Raw genomic sequence first — 20,569 nt, 5'->3', positions numbered from 1 at the left:
AAGGGTCCCTTTTGAGTCAGTATCAGACGCCTAGGGGTGTGACAAATCATCGGTATTTTACGAGTTGGGAATGAAGCAAAAATGTATGTTAAGACAATCATGCACCTATCATGTTCTCGCAAACTCTGCAAAATCAAGGCCCGCGGGCCAGATGTGGCCCGCCACGTCATTTTATCTGGCCCATGGGCCTTGAGTTTGACACATGGGACCTAGACTATGGAATGTGAAGACATATACTAAAGGTGTGTATAAACATTACATTGGTGACATACAGAGAGATCAATTGCACTTGCTCAAATTGCTCAAAAAAAAATGTGCAGCTCAACCCAGTTTGCGAGGGATTGCGCAATCCGAGAGGAGGCTCAGCTCGTTCCTGCCTCCCTTCGCGTCTTTCCCCCGTATTTGAACAGGAAAATACACAAATTCAGCGATATTGACAATAAAAATCATTAGAATGATTGGAATAATACAATAATAACATTTCTATCACAGATCAATGGACAAATATTTATTTATTTATTTTTAATCATTATTATTATTTTTTTTACATTTCCTGATGACACAGGGGAGGCTCCCCTGACCGCACGTCACTGTCGTGGTCGGTAAACAGGTGAGGGTCAGGCAATCAGGCAAACAAACAAAACGGGACTAGGCAGAAATCGAGGTCGGGGATGGAAACACTGGTCAACGGAAACTTTAGTAAACGCACGTGAAAAGGGCTTAGAGAATGGCTGAGAAAACAGAACATTACTTCGCGAAGTTTCTTCGCTATCAAAGTCTCTCTTATGCTGTTGTGTGAGTGTGTTTGTACTGAGATGCAGGTGTGTGTGATCAGAACTCCGGGGAAGGTGAGTGCATGCGTGTGTGGGAAGTGTAGTCCTCAGTGGCCATGTTTGTAGTTAGCGGTGTTCCCGGGAAACCGAGTCGTGGCTGGGCTGAGATATGACAAGGATCCGCCACATATATTTATAATGATAAACTAGGTGTCACATGAAAACCTGGATATAAATTCAACGCAGTTGAAATTCTTTATACTAACATAACATATGTAGTCACAAAAAATAAGTCCACCCAGTTGATTCCATTAATTATTATTTACAGACCCTGAGGACCATATTCTGAATTGCTTAGTGAATTGGTGGATTTCATCTCAAACCTGTCTGTTTCTTCAGACAAAGCATTAAATTTTATAGACTTTTAATATTCATTCTGATGAAAACAGCGGTTCTGAGAACAGTGGTTGTGTTCATTCTGGATTAAGTAGGGGTTAATCAGAACATAATAGGACCCACTCATAATGGTGGGGCAGAAGGGGTGGGGCTACAGAAAGTGTCAATTAGAAACACCTAAAGATGCATATGTCAGTAAAGATTCATATTTAGGGATTGGATGAGCATCCTTCTCTGACGTCAAAACAGGAAATAAGTTTCCAAAAAAAGTGCAGTTATGATATTGTTGCAAAAATGTTTTCCTTCAATATTTCTGTTACTTACAGAATATATTATTGTATATATTGTTATAAATGTATTATTTTTATGGGAATGAAAAGAGCAAAGCTCTGAGATATTTAGAGATGTGTTTGGCACTATTGTGTACTCAGTTTGGTAGGCTTTGTGCATAAATATTTTGCTTGAATGGGAATATATTTTAATGTATATTTGTAATTAATATATTGTACACAAAAATACATTTCTAGCTGTTTAGGTTGCAGATGGTCAGGGTCACAATAGTCTTGCACAAAAGTTATTACAAGTAGTGTGACGTCAAAATGACACATTCATTATCATGTTTATCCTGTATAAACTTTTACATTAATTCTAATTAATTTAAGGCAGAAAAGATAAAATTTCAAGGGTGAATGAATTGTACTTATATAGTCTGTTATCATTTTTGACATGTGGACATGACAGTTGACTCATTAAAAATATGCTCTGTTCTCTTTTTTTCCTATTTAAATGATCATATTTCTGATCAATTTTACAATAAATTGATCAATTTATCAATTAATTTCGCCGAGCCCCACACGAATTTGTGGAGATACTAGAGATCCAGATCCTTTCTGCCTCTGGATGGAGCTCAAATCTTCTTTAATTCCAGACTGCTGGGACTACGGCTGCTCCTAACGCCATACAGACTTCATATAAATACATAATGAACTTTTTCACACTAACTGTTGTTACCCAGATGAGGATGGGTTCCCTTCTGAGTCGGGTTCCTCTCAAGGTTTCTTCCTCTTAAAACATCTTAGGGAGTTTTTCCTTGCCACCATCGCCACTCAGTGGCTTGCTCAGTTGGGATAAATTCGCACCTTTAATATCTGTATACCATGTTGATATTTCTGTAAAGCTGCTTTGAGACAATGTCTATTGTAAAAAGCGCTATACAAATAAAATTGAATTGAATTGAATTGAATTTGCACATTTTAAAAATAAAAACATGTTTATTCAACATATTCTTGATTAATTAAGTACGGTACATTATTTAAAATAATATATAAAATACATAATTTGTCTATTTATCGATTGATCTGAACTCTCTTAAGGCAAGACACTACAGGTGAAACAATAAACCGCATAATCAATGTTTCCCAGATGATTGCTGATATTCTTACAAGGATTTTGTATTGGAGCTTTCACCAAATAATTTTCATTTATTTATTCAAATCAGGCTTCATCTAATTAAATATGCATACATTTGTATACTATATAAAAGTAAATATCTAGTCTTTGAATGATGTTAATATTAAAATGCCAATTTCACTGAGAACACAATGAATACATGCTTCAAAAAAAGACTTTTTGAGAACAGTTTATTAGAAATATCATTTATTTGTTTTAAAAAAAGAATATATTGTACTGAGGCCATCTCTAGTTTCATATCTTTTGAAAACAAAGCAGACCCAGTTTGCTTTAATGTTTGCTTTATTGTTTGTTTGGCGGGAATTTTTGTGAAAAATTGGTCAACACCGTATATCGAGAACTGATATAAGATGACTAAATAATTCAATAAAATTATTGAATAATTTAAAAAAATATTAAATATTTTTAAAAAAAGTAATGTTTACATAAAAAGAAACAAACACCAATTGATAGTTTGGACAAACTGTTTGTTAGTCCCCCTGAGTAGGAACGAATTTTCCTTCCGTCCTTTTCTCTTTCCCCTTCTGTGTCTAGTTCAGCCAGGAGAGCAGAGCTGATATCTCTCCTCAACAGCTTCACTTTTGGCCGAGGTATAGTTTTCTTGGGGTGTGGGGTAGAGAAAATCCTTAAGGACAAATCTTATTGCCATTATTATTATATTATTATTAAATCTTATTCTTTATATTTGAACAGTGCTGAAATGAACAGATTAACCAGCTTCAATACCATAATTACTAATGAGATTCAAATTACTCAAATCATTATTATGACAAAATGTGGAATGAATGAATGAATGAATGAATTATTTAAAACACAACCGTTATGTATGTCATGTAAACAATAAATAAAAAACATAAAAATAGCATATCAGAACATCTAATAAACAGACTGCTAACAGATTTAATGGATGTGTTTTGTGTGTGTATATACTACCCTGCTGAAATAAAAACAATAGAAATCATCACAGAAATTCTAATGGTTTCCACTACAAATACCATTACAAACCATCAGCTAACCATTAAAACCATTACTATTCTTGGTCCTTAATGGTATCAACTAGACATAACATGCCACCAGTATTAGGCAACAAATTACCAGTAGAGAACCACAGGGACCATTACAGTTTCCATTAAAATCAATACAATTCCCATTATAACCAATAAAACCAATTAAAGATTGAAAGCATAAAAGATGTAACCCTGGAGCTGTTTATAACGTGTTAAAGTCTACCCAAAGAGGGGTAGCCATTCTCTAAATCTCAGCTTAATCCTTTACTGGTAAATTTAATTTTAAGGCTACAACCAGATAGCTGCTAGATGTCTTATCTTTAAACTGTATAACTTAACCGCATCTTTTTTTAAAAAAAATATTGTATGAAAACATGAAACATATAACTTACCCTATTATTACAAGTTCCTGTTCCAGTTGAGCTCTGATTTCAAACCACCACTGCTCCTCCACTCAAATGGAGGTGAGAAAAAAGAAGAAGAAGAAAAAATGAGAGAGACAAAAGAACACACTGGCAATCAATACAATAAAATTGACATTAGAAGCAGTTTAATATGTTTCTGAAATACTACAGAGAAGAGACAGTGTATATTGAAGAAAAAAAAACCTACCAAGGGCCTAAGTGGGCCACGTATGTGTAGACTCATCAGAACTGCCCAATTTTAGCCCAGATATACAGTACTGTTCAAAGGTCTTAGGCACATGCAAAGAAATGCTGTAAAGCAAAGATGCCTTCAAAAATAATGAAGTTAAATGTTTCTCCATTTAAAAACAATACTATAAAGAGCAGTAAGCAGTAATAAATGAAACAAAGTCACTATTTAGTGTGACATCCCTTTGCTAAAAAAAAAAAAAAGTAGCCTCAATAAGTGTAGTTTTATAAGGAAATGAGCTGTAAGTTTTATTGAGCATCTTGCAGAACCATCTCCACCAATCATCATTCTGCTTGGGACAATAATAATAATAATAATAATAATAATAATAATAATAATAATAATAATAAACAGTTGTTCTTGAGGTTTTTTTTTTTAATTTTTAATACAATTCTGTTATATGTACTGTATGTATTTTATTTTATCCATGCTTACTACTTACATGAGTGACATGAGTAGGTCTATTGTATGTAGCATGTTTTCAATTTGACTGTTCAGGAATAAAATTCTCTCTCCTCATTGCTTCCTGCTTTCAAGATGCTAGTGGTATTTTACAACAGTTCAGTTCAGTTTTGAACCACGGCTCTGAGTTCTAGTGAAGTTGTGGTAAGAAGAGAGTGGTGTAAGAGCACAGCAACGGTAAAATGTTCAGAAATAGAACTGAGCTCCCTTTTGATTGTGCTTGTATGAACACCAAAAAAGCACTGAGCACTAAGAACTAACATGCATACATTTCCTTTTAGGTCCACTTTAACAAGACTGAGTATGGTGAAATTACTATATGTGAAAACCCTGAATCTAACAATATGTCAGAACTCTTCCATAGCAAACTCATCTCGCTCATTCACATTTTACAGACTGAAAATGAAGATGTCCACAAGAGGGAGCAAATGTAGCCTCAACGGGCAGCACAGTGAGCTTAGTGGTTTATGAAATATCAACCGTAAGATCTTATTCTAGTAGTTTTTTTCTCTAAAAGATATATAATTTTGTTTTTGACATTTTTTTAATAACCCAAAGAACTTTATTTAGGTTTACAAGTGGTTAAACTATCTAAATGCTTTTGGGGCCAATGTGACTACTACCTCCAGAACAGTTCTTTCCCCTAGTGTACTCAACATTCAAATTTCTATTCAAATATTTTTTTGACTAGTAGTCTTGTATCAGCTTCCCTGCTGTGTTCTTAATCACTGACTACAGCCTACAATAATCACAAACAAAATAAAATAATACAAAATTGCTGTTTTAAGTGTTATAATCTGAGCTCTGTTCAATTATGAAGGTGGATTGTACATTTTGTGCTTTGTCAAATAACACACACTGTAATAACAGCATCAAGGCTACGTTACAGTAGGAGCAACATGCTTAAAACAAGGAATTCTTCAGACACACTTTTTATATTGCAGCAAATATCAGATCAGCTGTAGTCTCTATCATGTTTAAGCATGTTTTAATTCAGCTGCTACAGACATTTTTACCCCTCAATATTATTATCTTTAGCACCCAACGCTATTTATTTTTTATTTATCTTTCCACACCCAAAATTATCTATTATTTATCTTTCCACACCCAACACCATTTTACTTACCCATCCTGGTTTTTGTGTATATCTTATAGAAAATGTTTTAGATCTTCAAACAAAATACAACATGAAACAAAGGCATCCTGAGTAAACAAACGATACAGTTTTTATTTTTAAAAAAATTATTGAAACAAAAAACACCTATCATCCATATGAAAAACTAACTGCCCCCTTAAATTTGAAATCTGGTTGTGCCACCTTTAGAAGCAATAACTGCAACCAAACGCTTCTACTAGTTGGAGATCAGTCTTTCACTTACTTCTAGGACTAGGACTTACTCCTATGCTTTGAATCATTGTCTTGCGGCATAATCCAATTGAACTTACGGACTGAAGACCGGACATTCTCCTTTAAGATTTTCTGGTAGAGAGCAGAATTCATGTTTCCCTCAATCATTGCAAGTTGCCCAGGTCCTGAAGCAGCAAGGCATCCCCACACCATCACACTTCCACCACCATGCTTGACCATAGGTATGATGATCTCTTTGTGGAATTCTGTGTTTGGTTTATGGCAGATGTAACGGGACCCCTGTCTTCCAAACAATTCCACTTTGGACTCATCAATCCACAGAACATTCTCCCAAAAAGTTTGAGGATCATCAAGGTGTGTTTTGGCAAAATTCATATGAGCCTTAATGTTCTTCTGGGTTAGCAGTGGTTTTCACCTCGCCACTCTTCAATGGATGCCATTTTTACCCAGTGTCTTAGTGGAGTCATGAACAGAACCTTTATTGATGCATGAGAGGTCTGTAGGTGCTTTGATGTTCTCCTTGGCTCTTTTGTGATTTCTTGGATGAATCGTCGCTGTGCTCTTGGAGGAATTTTGGACGGTTGCCCACTTCTGGGAAGGTTCAGTAGTGTTGCTATTGGATAACTTTTTTGCTTCAATAAATAACATTATCATTTAAAACTGTATTGTATGTTTACTCAGGTTGCATTTGTTTTATGTTAGACTTTGTTTTAAATTCTGAAACAATTTAGTATGATACATACACAAAAACAGCAGAAATCAGGGCAAATACTTTTTCACAGCGCTGATTTTCACAATAAAGCTAATGTTTATTGTACTAATCAATGAGTTGGAAGAAGTAGTAGTAGAAGAAGAAGAATACTTGTCTGGTTTGTTGTGATTTATGATTACATCCTGCTCCAGTAAGAGGAATGCACAATAAATCACAACAGCTTTGGCCTGTATGTTTGTGTGTGTGTGTGTGTGTGTGTGTGTGTGTGTGTGTGTGTGTGTGTGTGTGTGTGTGTGGACTGTTACAGCATGTCCCTTATTAAAGTACATACAGAGACAGACAGTGAGTGAGTGTGTGTGTGTGTGTGTGTGTGTGTGTGTGTGTGTGTGTGTGTGTGTGAGAGAGAGAGAGAGAGAGAGAGAGAGAGAGAGAGAGAGAGAGAGAGAGAGAAGCAAGATTAACCATTAAATGAAGCCTTGTTCTGTGTGTAGCCCTGGAAGAGGAGGTGCTTTTCTTAGTCAGATAGTGGAAACACACACATACACACACACATTCCAACCATTATGAGACTAACTCAATCTGCAGGTAACTATTTAAATACATTTTTAGTTGTTTTTTAAACCCCACCTTTATTACTGCTTGTGAGCAAGGAGTTGCTTTTCTTTTGTCTTCCCTTCTTTATCTTCTCGTTATTATTGGGTACTGCATGGCTCAGTATTATTACTATCGACTTGATACCTTAACTTCTTACAGATCCTAATGAAATATTCATGGAGGGAGTACATTTGTTCCTTCTTTTCTGCAAAAAACTGTCTGCATGATGTTCCGATATTGGATATATGATGTGACTTATTTTAGACATTGATTTTAGAGTTATGTTATCTTGGCAATGGCAAAGTTTTATAATATTTGAGAAAAGATGACAGAAAAAAATTGTTGCTTGGGAAACTTGGATGCTACGATTTCTTCACAACCAGTGTCATTTACAGTCACTTCATATTAGTACAAATTTCCCCTCCTAACCTTTATTGGTAGAGAAGTTGCTTAGCTTTATGTAATAATACTATGAATTGATATTTACACAAATCTTTTCTCTTCAGGATCTGTGCATTTCAGTGGTTTGAGAGTACAGCGAACAACAAAGGTTTGATTGAAATATAGGTCAAATATATTTGCTATTTGCTTTAAATGTCAGTCAAGCTTGGATGCACTTTCTCTGAATTGCAGAGTTACATTGTGTAACAGTGTAATGAATACAGCCTTTTGTTTTTGACACGTGCAAGCATGTGTATTTTTTTTAATCAGTGATTTATTTATCAGTTGCTTATCTTAGCTCCTTCTCTAATATCTCCTGTGACTGTTACATTTAAGATACATTTGTGGAGCTCTGTCTATTTCTGTGCTTTTCTCTCATCATATCTAGCCTCAAAATGAACTGCAAAGTTGTTTTCTATTAACACAATCAGATTTACTACCAATATTTTTATGTTGCATTACAAAGATTCTGTCATTTGTGATCCTTAAAATTGATTTTATGTCTCCACATGCGCCACGAATTAATGTATTTCTATGCAAAAGTGCCTATTTTAATTGTAGGTGTAATCGCATGGTTAGAGATGTCATAACACATAGGTAAACATCGTTCACCTATGATTCTTGGACTCTACAGTCATGTACTACAGAAATTCCAAATGAAACTAACTATTACACTAATAACAACAACAACAAAAACTATTGTCAAATTGGGCATGGTAGGATATTGCGTGTTCGGGGTGATAGTGCAGTCTATGGTCAATGAACAGGACAATTAATTCAATTCAATTCAATTCAATTTTATTTGTATAGCGCTTTTTACAATAGACATTGTCTCAAAGCAGCTTTACAGAAATATCAACATGGTATACAGATATTAAAGGTGCGAATTTATCCCAACTGAGCAAGCCACTGAGTGGCGACGGTGGCAAGGAAAAACTCCCTAAGATGTTTTAAGAGGAAGAAACCTTGAGAGGAACCCGACTAAGAAGGGAACCCATCCTCATCTGGGTAACAACAGTTAGTGTGAAAAAGTTCATTATGGATTTATATGAAGTCTGTATGGCATTAGGAGCAGCCGTAGTCCCAGCAGTCTGGAATTAAAGAAGATTTGAGCTCCATCCAGAGGCAGAAAGGATCTGGATCTCTAGTATCTCCATAAATTCGTGTGGGGCTCGGCGAAAGGAGAGAGGGAGAAAAAAGATAATTATGACTGCGAAGTAGTAGAACAGAATCTAGTCAGGGTAGGCTTGAGTAAACAAATACGTTTTAAGCTTAGACTTCAGGTGAACAGGGATTTGATATAGCAACATGAAATTTCTTTCGCTTGACTCAGTCAGAATTTCACAAATGAATCCTTATGAAATAGATAGTACACATTTGACCCCACAGAGAGACAGAATAATATCAAAGCTTATTGAAATGTGGCCTGCCACAACAGGATCACTGATTATTTATGACATTCAGGATAGTTTGAGCGGCCAATGAGGAAGTTGCATGGCAGGTCACATAGAGTTATGTAGAGTTTGAGAGACATGAATGTTTGTCCAGATTGACTGATTTAGGATCAGCATACGCAGTGAAATGTATTACTATTAAAACTACATGTCTGTTGCCTGAGCAGTGTCCTTTGTTTGCAGATTCTAATATAATTTTGTGGTCAGTGTAACAGTGTATGATTCTTGTCATTTCCCTATTCTTAGTCACTAGTCTTTCTGTTTTATTATAGTGCTAGGAAATGCCATGGAGTTGACAGAGTAAGTTGCAAACTACCTTTTTTAAAACTCTTATTGTTTATGTTCACTGGATAACACATATTCACGCCTGCTCACTCTATCTGAGGATTCAACTTTGAACCCTCTTGCACAGGCATGGGGACAGATATACTGACATATTTTACAGTATAATGTTCAGCCTGTGTGTGTGTGAGTGAGTGATCGTGATGATAGCTGACAGCTTTACGATTTTATTGAGCCACTTTTTATTCCATTGGTTCTTAGTATGAGGATTATGAGCACTTATCGTTGGCACAATCTCTTCTATTAATGTGTGCCAAGCAGATTTGTCTTCAATCCGAAGGAAGGAGTAGACAATCCAGCCATGGTCATTTCTGAAGATGTGGGTATGTAAAGTTTAGTTAACATTGTTTTTGTTTTCTTGTTTTTGCTTTAGACCAATTTTTGGCTTTGACATTTATTGGTTTCCTATTGCAAAGTAAATGCATGAACTTTGCTCCTTAGATATCTGATTTGAATTCTGATTGACTTGAACATTAGACATACAATAGAACAGCTTGTTGTACTATATTTACTATATAAAATACCCCATTTAAGACTACTAATCTTGACCTATAGTGAAGTTTACTGGCCCCTTGCCCCGGGTATGTGTGCTGAAAAGAGAAGAGGGAGAGAATTTCGGCTTCCATCTGCGCTTGGAGAAAGGACGACCAGGTCATGTGATCCGGCAGGTGGAATTACATGGGGTGGCCGAGAGGAGTGGATTGAGGGACGGGGATCGTCTCCTGGAGGTTAATGAACAGTTTGTGGACGACATCGAACATATGGAGGTGAGAGAACAGGAATCCTGAGGTCATGTAGGTCAATGGCCCATGCTGAGAAAGATATCTGGAATATACAGTCATGTGAAAAAAATAAGTACACCCCAATGGAAATTGTTGGCTTTATTGAAATATTTGGACAAGCAACCTTTGGTTCATCTTTGAAACAGTACCTGTTAATAAAGGTGCTACACTTGAACAAAATCACAAGGAAAATTAGGTTTTTCAGTCATTTATTCAACAGAAATATCAATAGATCTGATTCTTCTGTGGAAAAAGAAAGTACTACACACCTTTAGTACTTTGACTAGGCCATTGCATAACCCTCCATTTCTTCTTTTTGAGCCATTCCTTGGTGGATTTGCTAGTGTGTTTAGGATCATCATCCTGTTGAAAGGTCCACTTTCGGTTCAACTTCAACTTTTGGACAGATGGCCTCACATCATCTTCAAGCACTCTTTGATGTGATGCACAATTTATAGTTGAATCAATGACTGTGAGCTGTTCAGTCCCTGAGGCAGCAAAGCAACCCCAAACCATAACATTTCCACCACCATGCTTCACAGTTGATTGAAGTGCTTCTCCTGAAAAGCTGTCTTTGGTCAGGTCAGACTCATAGGCATCCACAACCTTTTCTGTGAAGGCCTTATAGAACTCTTTAGATCTTGGCATGATAACACCACACACCTCAATAACAAAGGGAACACCAGCCACTAGATATGAGAGGGGTATATATAAGACAGGTTCCACCTGCACTCCCTAAGCAGGTTCTAAGCAGGTTCACAGGCACCCAATCTTGAACAGTTGAGTAAAAGTTTTTTTTTAAAAATTTATTTATTAATATTCACTGTTTCAAAGAGGATCAAATGTTTGCTCATCCAATTATGTAAAAAAAAAAAAAAAAACACAACAGTTTCCATGGAGTGTACATTTTTTTCCACATGACTGTAGCTATTTTAACCCTCCACAACCTAGCAATGAATATAATGTTCTTATATTAGTATTTTAGCATGGACCATTATTCTTTTTTTCTAAATTGTTTTTTTTTTTTCTAAAAGGTGAACTGCCTTGTTCTTGACCCATGGAAATGGGTATCTTCAACCTTTTCCAGTAGAAAACCATATATTTTATGACCAGTGTCTACTTATTCTCATAATTAGCTTCTTAGTGTAGTGTCTATCTATAACATCTGTGGTGAATTTACCACTGACTGCAATAGTTAAGAAATTTCTAAATTTCTAAATTGTTCTGCACTCTTCTTCTGTACAATTATAGTTGGACTGGACTATGTTTGGTAAAGGTGATATCAGACCAACAAAGTACCAATCAGAATTAACCATCTGTTTCTATCAGCTCCCCATTTACCCTAACCACAAAAAAAACAAACTTTTTATGTACACTATTTTACTGTAATAGTATATATGTGGTAATGGTGTGTATGTTATACCTCACATTTCTGTTAATGGTGAAAGGCATAGTGGCAGCACTACAACTGAGATAATCATGACACCTAATGCTGTTAAGTGGTAGGCAAGCTGTACTTTTGATTAATTAAACATAATAACAACAATAATACTTGTTGTTTTCACTTGAGCACTAGACTGACAATGTTTTTCACTTTTGAATAATCAAATCTCACAATGTTATAAATGTAAAAGCCTCTGACGTGCCCATATATTTTTAATCAGGAAGGGGTAGCTCTTAGTTATAATTAAATTGTATTTAGTGGTATATAATATATTTCTTTAGTTAACATTGGTAAGTGCTTATTAAATGACAGATAATTAATTCCATAAGAATTTTATTTTATTTATTTATTTATTTTGTTTTGTTTTTCACATTTGAAACCATGTTGTCAGGGGCTTCAAGGTTTTTGCACACTTGGTTGATGGTATGTGACAGATGGTTTGTTATGTGATGGTATGTGACAGAGACAAAAAAAAATTATTTATACATTTATTTACAATGTTGTTATTGTAATGTGAACAGGATGTTTATAATGGGGATTTTTTTTAATCATTAGAGAAATTAACGCAAGTACATAGCGTTTTATGTTGGAAAAATATGTTTAAGTATTGCTCCATTTTTAGTGAATATATGAAATTATATAAATCATGTTATATTATAAAATTGTGATTTTGGCCCAAACAGAACATAAACATTTTGCATTTCATTTATGCAGTCTCAACGTCAACAGCACTTTAGTGTTTATCTTTAATGTCTGCTCTGATGCCACGCTTTATGTCTCTTTTTTGCAGGTTGCCCGCAGGATCCAGATGAGTGGGCCTCAGCTGTGCCTCCTGCTGTTGAGTAGTGATGAATACGAGCAGGCTGTGGCTCAGGGCTGGAACCTGAAGGAACTGTGCAAAGCTCAGCGCGGTGAGGAGTGGAATCCTCCTCGTTTCTGCCATATCATAAGAAACCCAGTGAGTGGCCTGGGCTTGAGCATCCATCCAGTGGAGGGTGAGTAATCCTTATGGAGTCATATTTACAGAATATGTAAGCTGTACTGTTTCTTTATGTTCACACTGATTGTATTGCAAAGCTACATTTAGGATTTAGGATTTAGTGGTACAATTGAGGCCAAATGTTTACATAAACATAGGCTAAAGACATCCAAACTCCATGCATTTCATGTTACCATGTTACCATACATTTCCTGTGTTAAGTCAATTAGGGTACCTACTTTATTTCCATTAGAAGTCATTTCTAAATAATAGATAAATGACATTTATTTCAGTGTTTATTTACTGTATCAGATTTTCAGTGGATCACTAGTTTACTTAAACTATGTTAGCATTTGGTGGCATTGCCTTTAAATACTTAAACGTCAATCAAGTGCTTGTAGTACCCTTCCACTATACTTCTCACAATAATTTTGGCTCCCTGTGATGGATTGGCACCCTGTCCAGGGTGTACCCCGCCTTGTGCCCAATGCTCCCTGGGATAGGCTCCAGGTTTCCCCGTGACCCTGAAGGAAGAATAAGTGGTATAGAAGATGGATGGATGGATGGATAATTTTTGCTCATTGACAGAACTGGTATAATTCAGGTTTTGGGCCTCCTTGCTCATACAAGCATTTTAGTTCAGTCCACAAATTTTCTTTAGGATTTAGGTCAGGGCTTTGTGATGGCCACACCAATACGTTCATTTTGTTTCATTTAAGCCATTTTGTTACTGCTGGAAAACCCTGTTGTGACCAAGTCATAACTTTCTGCCTAATTTCTTGAGGTTTTGCTTCAATATTTCTAGATAATCCTCCTACCTCATGATTTAAATTTTTTAAGCACACCAGTGCCTTTTCCAACAAAACACCCTGAAATCATGATGATGCTGTTCTTCAGATTAAAAGCTGATGTCTCAAACTCTTTCAGTCTTTCACGTTGTTGGTGTCTTGGGGTTTGTTTGAACCTTTCAGATCAAAGTTTGGTCATCCATGGGAGTTAATTTGCATACAGTGGTTTGTACAGGTACTCATGGTACCTTTATTTGATTGGAAATTGCTCCAAAGGATGAACCAGATTTATAGATATGTAGATATAGAAAAAATGATTTGATAATTACATAAAACACATATAAGACACCATTGATCTAGAACTTACAAGCATTTAAAATTATTGAAAATAAAAGCACAATAAAGCCAATAGGTTTATTTCCATTGAGGTCCTCTAAAAGATGTCAGATGACTGTAGCAGTCAAGAGGGCAAGAGCAGAGATTGAAACATTGCCATAAAATAATAGAACTTACAATACAACTTTTTTTTTCTTGGCTGAGTTGCTTGGATTTTTCTATGATCTCAAGGGTAAAAAGTCTCAAACTGTAGGCTCTTACAGCCACAGGTACGCTCCTATTTCCCATCTCCCAGCTTCCATTTTTCATAATTATATTTGGCCAATCAGATGGAATCCTCCAGATTGTTTAAAGAGACTGTCAGCTCTTGTATGCACATTTTTTGACCCACTGGAATTCTAATATAGTGAATTAAAGCTGGAATAAGACTGTGTCTAATTGATAGTTTTAAAATGACATTGGACTATTGGACTTGCCAACAGTAATGTATGATAACATGAAATGTGTGGAGTTTGAATATCTTGAGCCTAGGTGTATGTAAACCTTTGGCCTCAACCCTATGAAACATGACAGTGGTCATACCAAAAATCTAATACGTGGCGTGTTAGTTTTATGCAGTGTGTGCCCTCTGTAGGTGAGAAAGGGAAGTTCTCTATAAGTCCAATAACAGGAAGCCCTGCTGAGAAGGCAGGACTGAGAAAAGGAGACCTGCTGGTTTGGATCAATGGTGCCATGGCTTGTGAACTCACTCATTCTGCTATTAACAAGATGGTAGGCATGTATAAGTGCTTATTTTCTAACTGCTGCAAAATACAATGCATAAATTTACATTTACTCATTTTGCAGACACTGTATTTACAACTTACGATTGAGCTGGACAGATGAGGCTTAAGGGCTTGGTTTAAGGGCCCAACATTTACAACTTGGCATTACCAGGTTTCAAACTCACAATCAGTAATCCAGAGCCCTAACTGCTTAAAGCTAATTAGAGTGCTAGTGCTATTTCAGCTATTCTTTATTGGGGATTTAATATTTAGTGTGTCATATTCCTTTGTAACTGAATAGAGCTGTAACACCTTTTGTACAACGCTCATTTAGTTGTCCAAACATTAGCACAGCACCACAATCTCGAATAGCTAATGCATAATACCTTTTCTGTTTAGGTGAAGAAATGCAGTGATCACATGACTGTCCTGGTGATAGACAGCAAGAGTGAGAAGAACTACATCAGTAGAAAGATGGCCATTCTGCCAGCCATGGCTGATGCCCAGAGCATGCCATACAAACCCAAAAGAGTACACCTGGTACAGGGGCCAGATGGCTATGGTTTCCTGCTTAGGCATGAAAAAATATCAACAGGACGCAAAGGTGCTAGACAATCACTCAAGCATGCGTGCACTATTGTTATTGTGATAATTATGTTACAACATGCTTCATGTGACACAGCTTTTAAAACTCTATAATAATACATAATGATGGGCAAGTATGGCAAAAATATCATATGACAATACTTAAAAACATTTTCACTAGACACCATATGCATCGCAATACTTAATATGAATATCTGAATAATTGGTGGAAATATAAATTGAGGGTCTGGAGTGGTCAGTAAGATGTGATCTGAAATAGCCAGCTAAAACACTGGGATATCTTGAGTGTCCAATTATGGTTGGCCATAATATTTCAATCATTATGCTTGTGTTAATCTAGTTCATATGGTGCGGGAGGTTGATGCAGGCAGTCCTGCAGAAGTGGGAGATATTAAGGATGGGGAGATCCTGATGGAGGTGAATGGGGAGTCTGTTGCTCATCTGTCTCATGAGGAAGTTGTCAGCAAAGTCAGAGAGAGTGGACAGCAAGTCAGCTTCACCACTATGACCATAGAAGGCCAAGATTTCTACACTAAGGTGGGTGAGTTTGACAGATCCGGTAGATAACACAATATTATAATATAATTTGTTTATTATTTTATCATTATTTAAGGTCTGTATTACACCTGCAGATAAAACTTTTGCACATGCACAATTACTTTTTTTTTTATTATTGTTTTTTTTTTTTAAATTTTTTAAGTTCAAAGTAACTGTGCATTAATATTTGCAGAAAAAATTGTTTTTTCTATATTTTGCTGCAGAGGTGTTTACTTTTTTCAAAAAGCAACAAAATATTTCATTGGCCAGGGGTGCCCAAACTTTTGCACACCACTGTATCATTCCAGTCCCAATATTCATATGCAGTAGGTCTCATGCTTATCACTTACACTCATTCAGTCATGCTATGGCTTGATTATATTTATACCACAGCACTGTTGAATTCTCGAATCTGAATGGTCAGAAGGTGTCAATTTTCAGTAACAGCAGCTCTGACATTAATGCCAAGTCAAATCACAGATTTCTATTGATCTGATCATTCTAATCCATTACGCTTTCTATAGAAACAATTTACACAAGAGCTTGTATGGCAGACATGCCACATAAACAAATTTTCAAAATGTGTAATTATAGATTTGGCAAAGTTTTCTGTGAGGAGATGTTCATTTAGTACTTTTGGAAGGAGTCTACAGCTTCAGTGTTTCTGTAACTGTCAAAGGTAATGCAGAATATTTAAGATTTCCTAACACAGGAAAGTCTTCAAGATCGAGGACTTTCCAGTTTCTCTGTAATGCATGCAAAAAAGAGAGGCTGATGAGGGAACGATTGTTTATAGCTGTTGAAACGTGAGTGATAATCGAAACTCCATTCATGGACGTTCCACATCTAAATGTAACTAAATGTAAATAAATTTGCATTTTTAAAAATTTAATTATAAACCGAGAGAAAAAAACATGTTGCTCTTGAATTAATATTAAATTCAAATCCAAATGAAGTCAAATTCCTCTATAGCATGCACGTTTAATGAATGAAACGTTTCTGATTTTTTAAGGAAAGGTAGTGATTTCATCCCATGCATGTTTCATATGCGGTATTAGTTATTCACCTAGCCATGGCATTTATTGTGTCTTTTACTTTGTCATATTTTATGATTCAGAGCTCACGCAATATGTTAAATTGAATTAATGATTATATAAATTCCATTTATGTGCCCTGTATGCTATTTAAAAGCCTAGATGTTAAAGCTTAACTTTATTTATTCCCGACTGTCTTCCTTAATATTTTCCCAGCTGGGTCTGTCTCCCCTGCTGTTCTGTGAAGATCATTCCTCTGGGAAGGAGCAGCAGGGGAAGTCGACTCCACAGGAACAGAGTCCAACAGTTCTGAAGTGGTCAGTGTCCTCAGTTGAAGCCCAGGAGGAGCTGGAAGTTGAGCCCAAACCAAGACTGTGTGTACTACAGAGAAGCCCTATTGGATTCGGCTTCCATTTGGGTTGGGTCCAACAGAAACCTGGCACATTTATCAACCAGGTATAAAATAATTCTCTGTGCCTTTAATAGATGCTTTCTTTGGCCAGACATAGGAAAAATTTAATAAGTAGCTCGAAGGATTTAGATAATCACAGGATACAGATGATTCATGGATAACATAACTAACGTAAAAGGATATGTGATATCTGTGAAATATGTATTATATTATATTATATTAAATTATATTATATTATATTATATTATATTATATTATATTATATTATATTATATTATATTATATTATATTATACTAAATCACTGTTGAATGCTCAAGTCTGATTGGTCAGAAGGTGTTTATTTTCTAAAACACCACTGTCCAGACAATAGTTACAGCTGCAAGGTTTTATAACAATGCGTTCATGATAACAGGAACTAACTTGTTTCACAGACATTCCATGCTACATTTAACTACAAACAGATAAAACGCATAACCTGTTCTTTAATTAGCTTTTTAAAAAAAAATTTAATGCAACTTTGGGGGTTAACACATCACATCACCCTTAATTACTTATCTAGAACAGTATGTCCTGTTGTGTTTTAGTTCTTACTTATTTTCTATTCATTGCAGGTGGCACCTGGAGGCCCAGGAGAAAGTTCTGGCCTCCTGCAGGGTGATGTACTGGTGGAGGTGAATGGACAGAATGTAGAGGAGGAGTGTTTAGAAGATGTGATTTTACTCATGAAGAAAGGAGGCAGCTCTCTCTCCATGTTAGTGATGGACAGACCAGGTTATGACTGGATGAAAAAGACTGGAAAGCCCATCACCTCTCAAAAAGTAGCAAAGGCCTCTGAGGAGGTATGATTTACAGAAATGTACTCAAACATATACAAAACCCATACCCAGACATTATACAGGAATCAGCTTCATTTATTGCAGGTGCAGGACCATGAGAGCTCATCAGCCACACAGCAGTCTGATCCCGACGAGTAATGCAAGTTCCTTCCTGAGGATTTGGGAAGTGCATTCAAATCCAATGAACAACAATGCTGGGAAATGTAACATCACTGGGGTGGAAGTTTAGATGACTGTTGATTACCCAAGTAAAACTTGGCACTTTTTGTCAGAGCCATGCTTATTACTTCTTTTCTTGCTGCTCTGATTTTAGTTAGTCTTTTAAATAAACCACTGAACTCTACTTTTTGTTCCGAGATGTTTTACTCAGTTCACCGCAGTGTAACTCTCTCTAGCAAAATACACAAAACATGTCAAATAAAAAAATAGATAAATAACACACACAATCAGTCAAATGCATAGGCACTACTTATGCTTCATTCTGTTATACTACCTACCTTACTTTCAATTTACACTGGTTTGTGAAAAATGTTTAATTTAAATTGCTGCTGTTTCTGTCTAAACCAATAAAGATTATATTTTATCTACACATTGCATTCCTGCACCAAGAATTCCTGCACTTAAAAATCCATCCATTCATTTTCCATACTGCTTATCCTACACAAGGTTGCAGGAAGCCTTGAGCCTATCGCAAGGAACTTGGCGCACAAGGTGGGGGACACCCTGGATGGGGAGCCAACCCATTGCAGGGCACAATCTCACACACATTCAAACACTACAGGCAATTTATATATGTTGATCAACCTACAAAACATGTCTTTGGACTGAGAGAGGAAACCGGAGTACCTGGAGGAAACCCCTGAAGCATGGTGAGAACATGCAAGCTAAGTGGCGGTGGGATTCCAACCCCCAACCCTGGAGGTGCAAGGCAAACATGCTGACCCTTTAAAATCCCAAACACTTAATTTCAATACACAAAGTATTTAATTTTGTTATTTTCCGTAGTGTATGCAAAATAGGAGCAGTGAACTGAAATCCTCCATGTCATTATGATTTGCCCTTGTTCAAGTCTATGCAGGGTTCTCCTCTCTGGGGTCCTCCCACCTCCCATAAACAGGTCGGAGGGTTGGATATGCTAAAGTGCCCCTAGGTGTGTATGTGTGTGTCCATGGTGCCCTGAGATTAACTGACTGGGATGGACTCAAGAAAGCGAATGTCAAGTCCTTTATTGCACTTCTGCGTGGTTTTTGTTTTGTTTTGTTTTTAGCATTTTTTAATTATGTTACTACAAAAATTATTTTATTGCATTTGATATGCAAATTTACATTCAAAACACATTTTTAAAAACTATTTTAATACATATACAGTGGCGCTCGAAAGTTTGGGAACCCTTTAGAATTTTTTTTATATATCTGCATAAATATGACCTAAAACTTCATTAGATTTTCATACATCATTTCAATCATCATTAGAAGTCCTAAAAGTAGACAAAGATAACCCAATTAAACAAATGAGCCAAAATATTATACTTGGACAATTATTTATTGAGGAAAATGATCCAATATTACCATTTACCAGAGCACAGGTTTTATTTAAAGAACAGGACTCTATCAAAGTCTGATCTTCACAATACATGTTTGTGGAAGTGTATTCTGGCATGAACAAAGGCGAGTTCTAAGGCCCTCAGGGAAAAGAGTTGTTGATGCACATCAGGCTAGAAAAGGTTTACAAAACCATCTCTAAAGAGTTTGGACTCCTCCAATCCACAGTCAGACAGATTATGTACAAATTGAAGAAATTCAAGACCATAATTCCAATAGGTTAACCATTATTATTTTTGGTTTGCAAAAACAATCACTCACTTTTTTATAAGACTTGTAAACAATTACATTAATCCTACTGTAATGGAAACACTACTGCAATTTCACTGACAGTGGCTCCTGTCAAGCAGTTTTCTGGCCTAAGGTTTGTGACTTTATCCCTGGTGGTTTTCTTTCTTTAATTAAGGCTATGCATGCAGGTGTGTATGTAAGGGGGTGTGTACAGAGTTTGCATGTTTGGAGGTTTCCTCTGGGTACTCCAGTTTCTTCCCCTAGTGCAAAGATATGCACTGTAGGCGGATTGGCATCTCTAAATTGTCCATAGTGTGTGACCGGGTGTGTGATTGTGTCCTGTGACTGGTTGGCACTCTGGCTAGGGTGTACCCCGCCTCATGCCCTGAGTCCCCTGGGATAGGCTCCAGGCTCCCCATGACCCTGTGTACGATACACTGTACAGAAAATGAATGGATGTTAATGGTGCTGACATATTCAATTTTAAAAAGAAATGCAATAATCATTTTAAACCACAGCAACTATTCCTGTAGGAACCACTGAA

The 20,569-nt window shown here is 36.3% G+C and overlaps 1 protein-coding gene across 1 annotated transcript; it reads left to right on the top strand.

Annotated features, from left to right (window-relative positions):
- The first annotated feature begins 7,324 nt into the window (after positions 1 to 7,324).
- Positions 7,325 to 18,782, top strand: nherf4b (NHERF family PDZ scaffold protein 4b). Its single transcript, XM_017460323.3, has 12 exons — positions 7,325 to 7,428; positions 7,944 to 7,987; positions 9,605 to 9,632; positions 9,936 to 9,997; positions 10,230 to 10,441; positions 12,691 to 12,895; positions 14,638 to 14,774; positions 15,167 to 15,371; positions 15,714 to 15,910; positions 17,161 to 17,400; positions 17,969 to 18,196; positions 18,278 to 18,782. Exons 3-12 carry the CDS (start codon positions 9,619 to 9,621, stop codon positions 18,329 to 18,331), a joined length of 1,554 nt encoding a protein of 517 aa, XP_017315812.1. The 5' UTR covers positions 7,325 to 7,428; positions 7,944 to 7,987; positions 9,605 to 9,618; the 3' UTR covers positions 18,332 to 18,782.
- The last annotated feature ends 1,787 nt before the right edge of the window (positions 18,783 to 20,569 follow it).

The sequence above is a fragment of the Ictalurus punctatus genome, chromosome 28 (assembly GCF_001660625.3).
Source record: "Ictalurus punctatus breed USDA103 chromosome 28, Coco_2.0, whole genome shotgun sequence".
NCBI classification, from domain to species: domain Eukaryota; kingdom Metazoa; phylum Chordata; class Actinopteri; order Siluriformes; family Ictaluridae; genus Ictalurus; species Ictalurus punctatus.
The sequence above is the reverse complement of the archived record's forward strand: the minus strand, read 5'-3'. Positions and strand labels throughout refer to the sequence as shown.

Excerpts from the sequence above, each read along its gene's own strand:
- nherf4b (XM_017460323.3), top strand. Across the intron at positions 14,775-15,166 it reads ATTCTGCTATTAACAAGATG|GTGAAGAAATGCAGTGATCA; the intron begins GTAGGCATGTAT and ends TTTTCTGTTTAG. Across the intron at positions 15,911-17,160 it reads GCCAAGATTTCTACACTAAG|CTGGGTCTGTCTCCCCTGCT; the intron begins GTGGGTGAGTTT and ends ATATTTTCCCAG.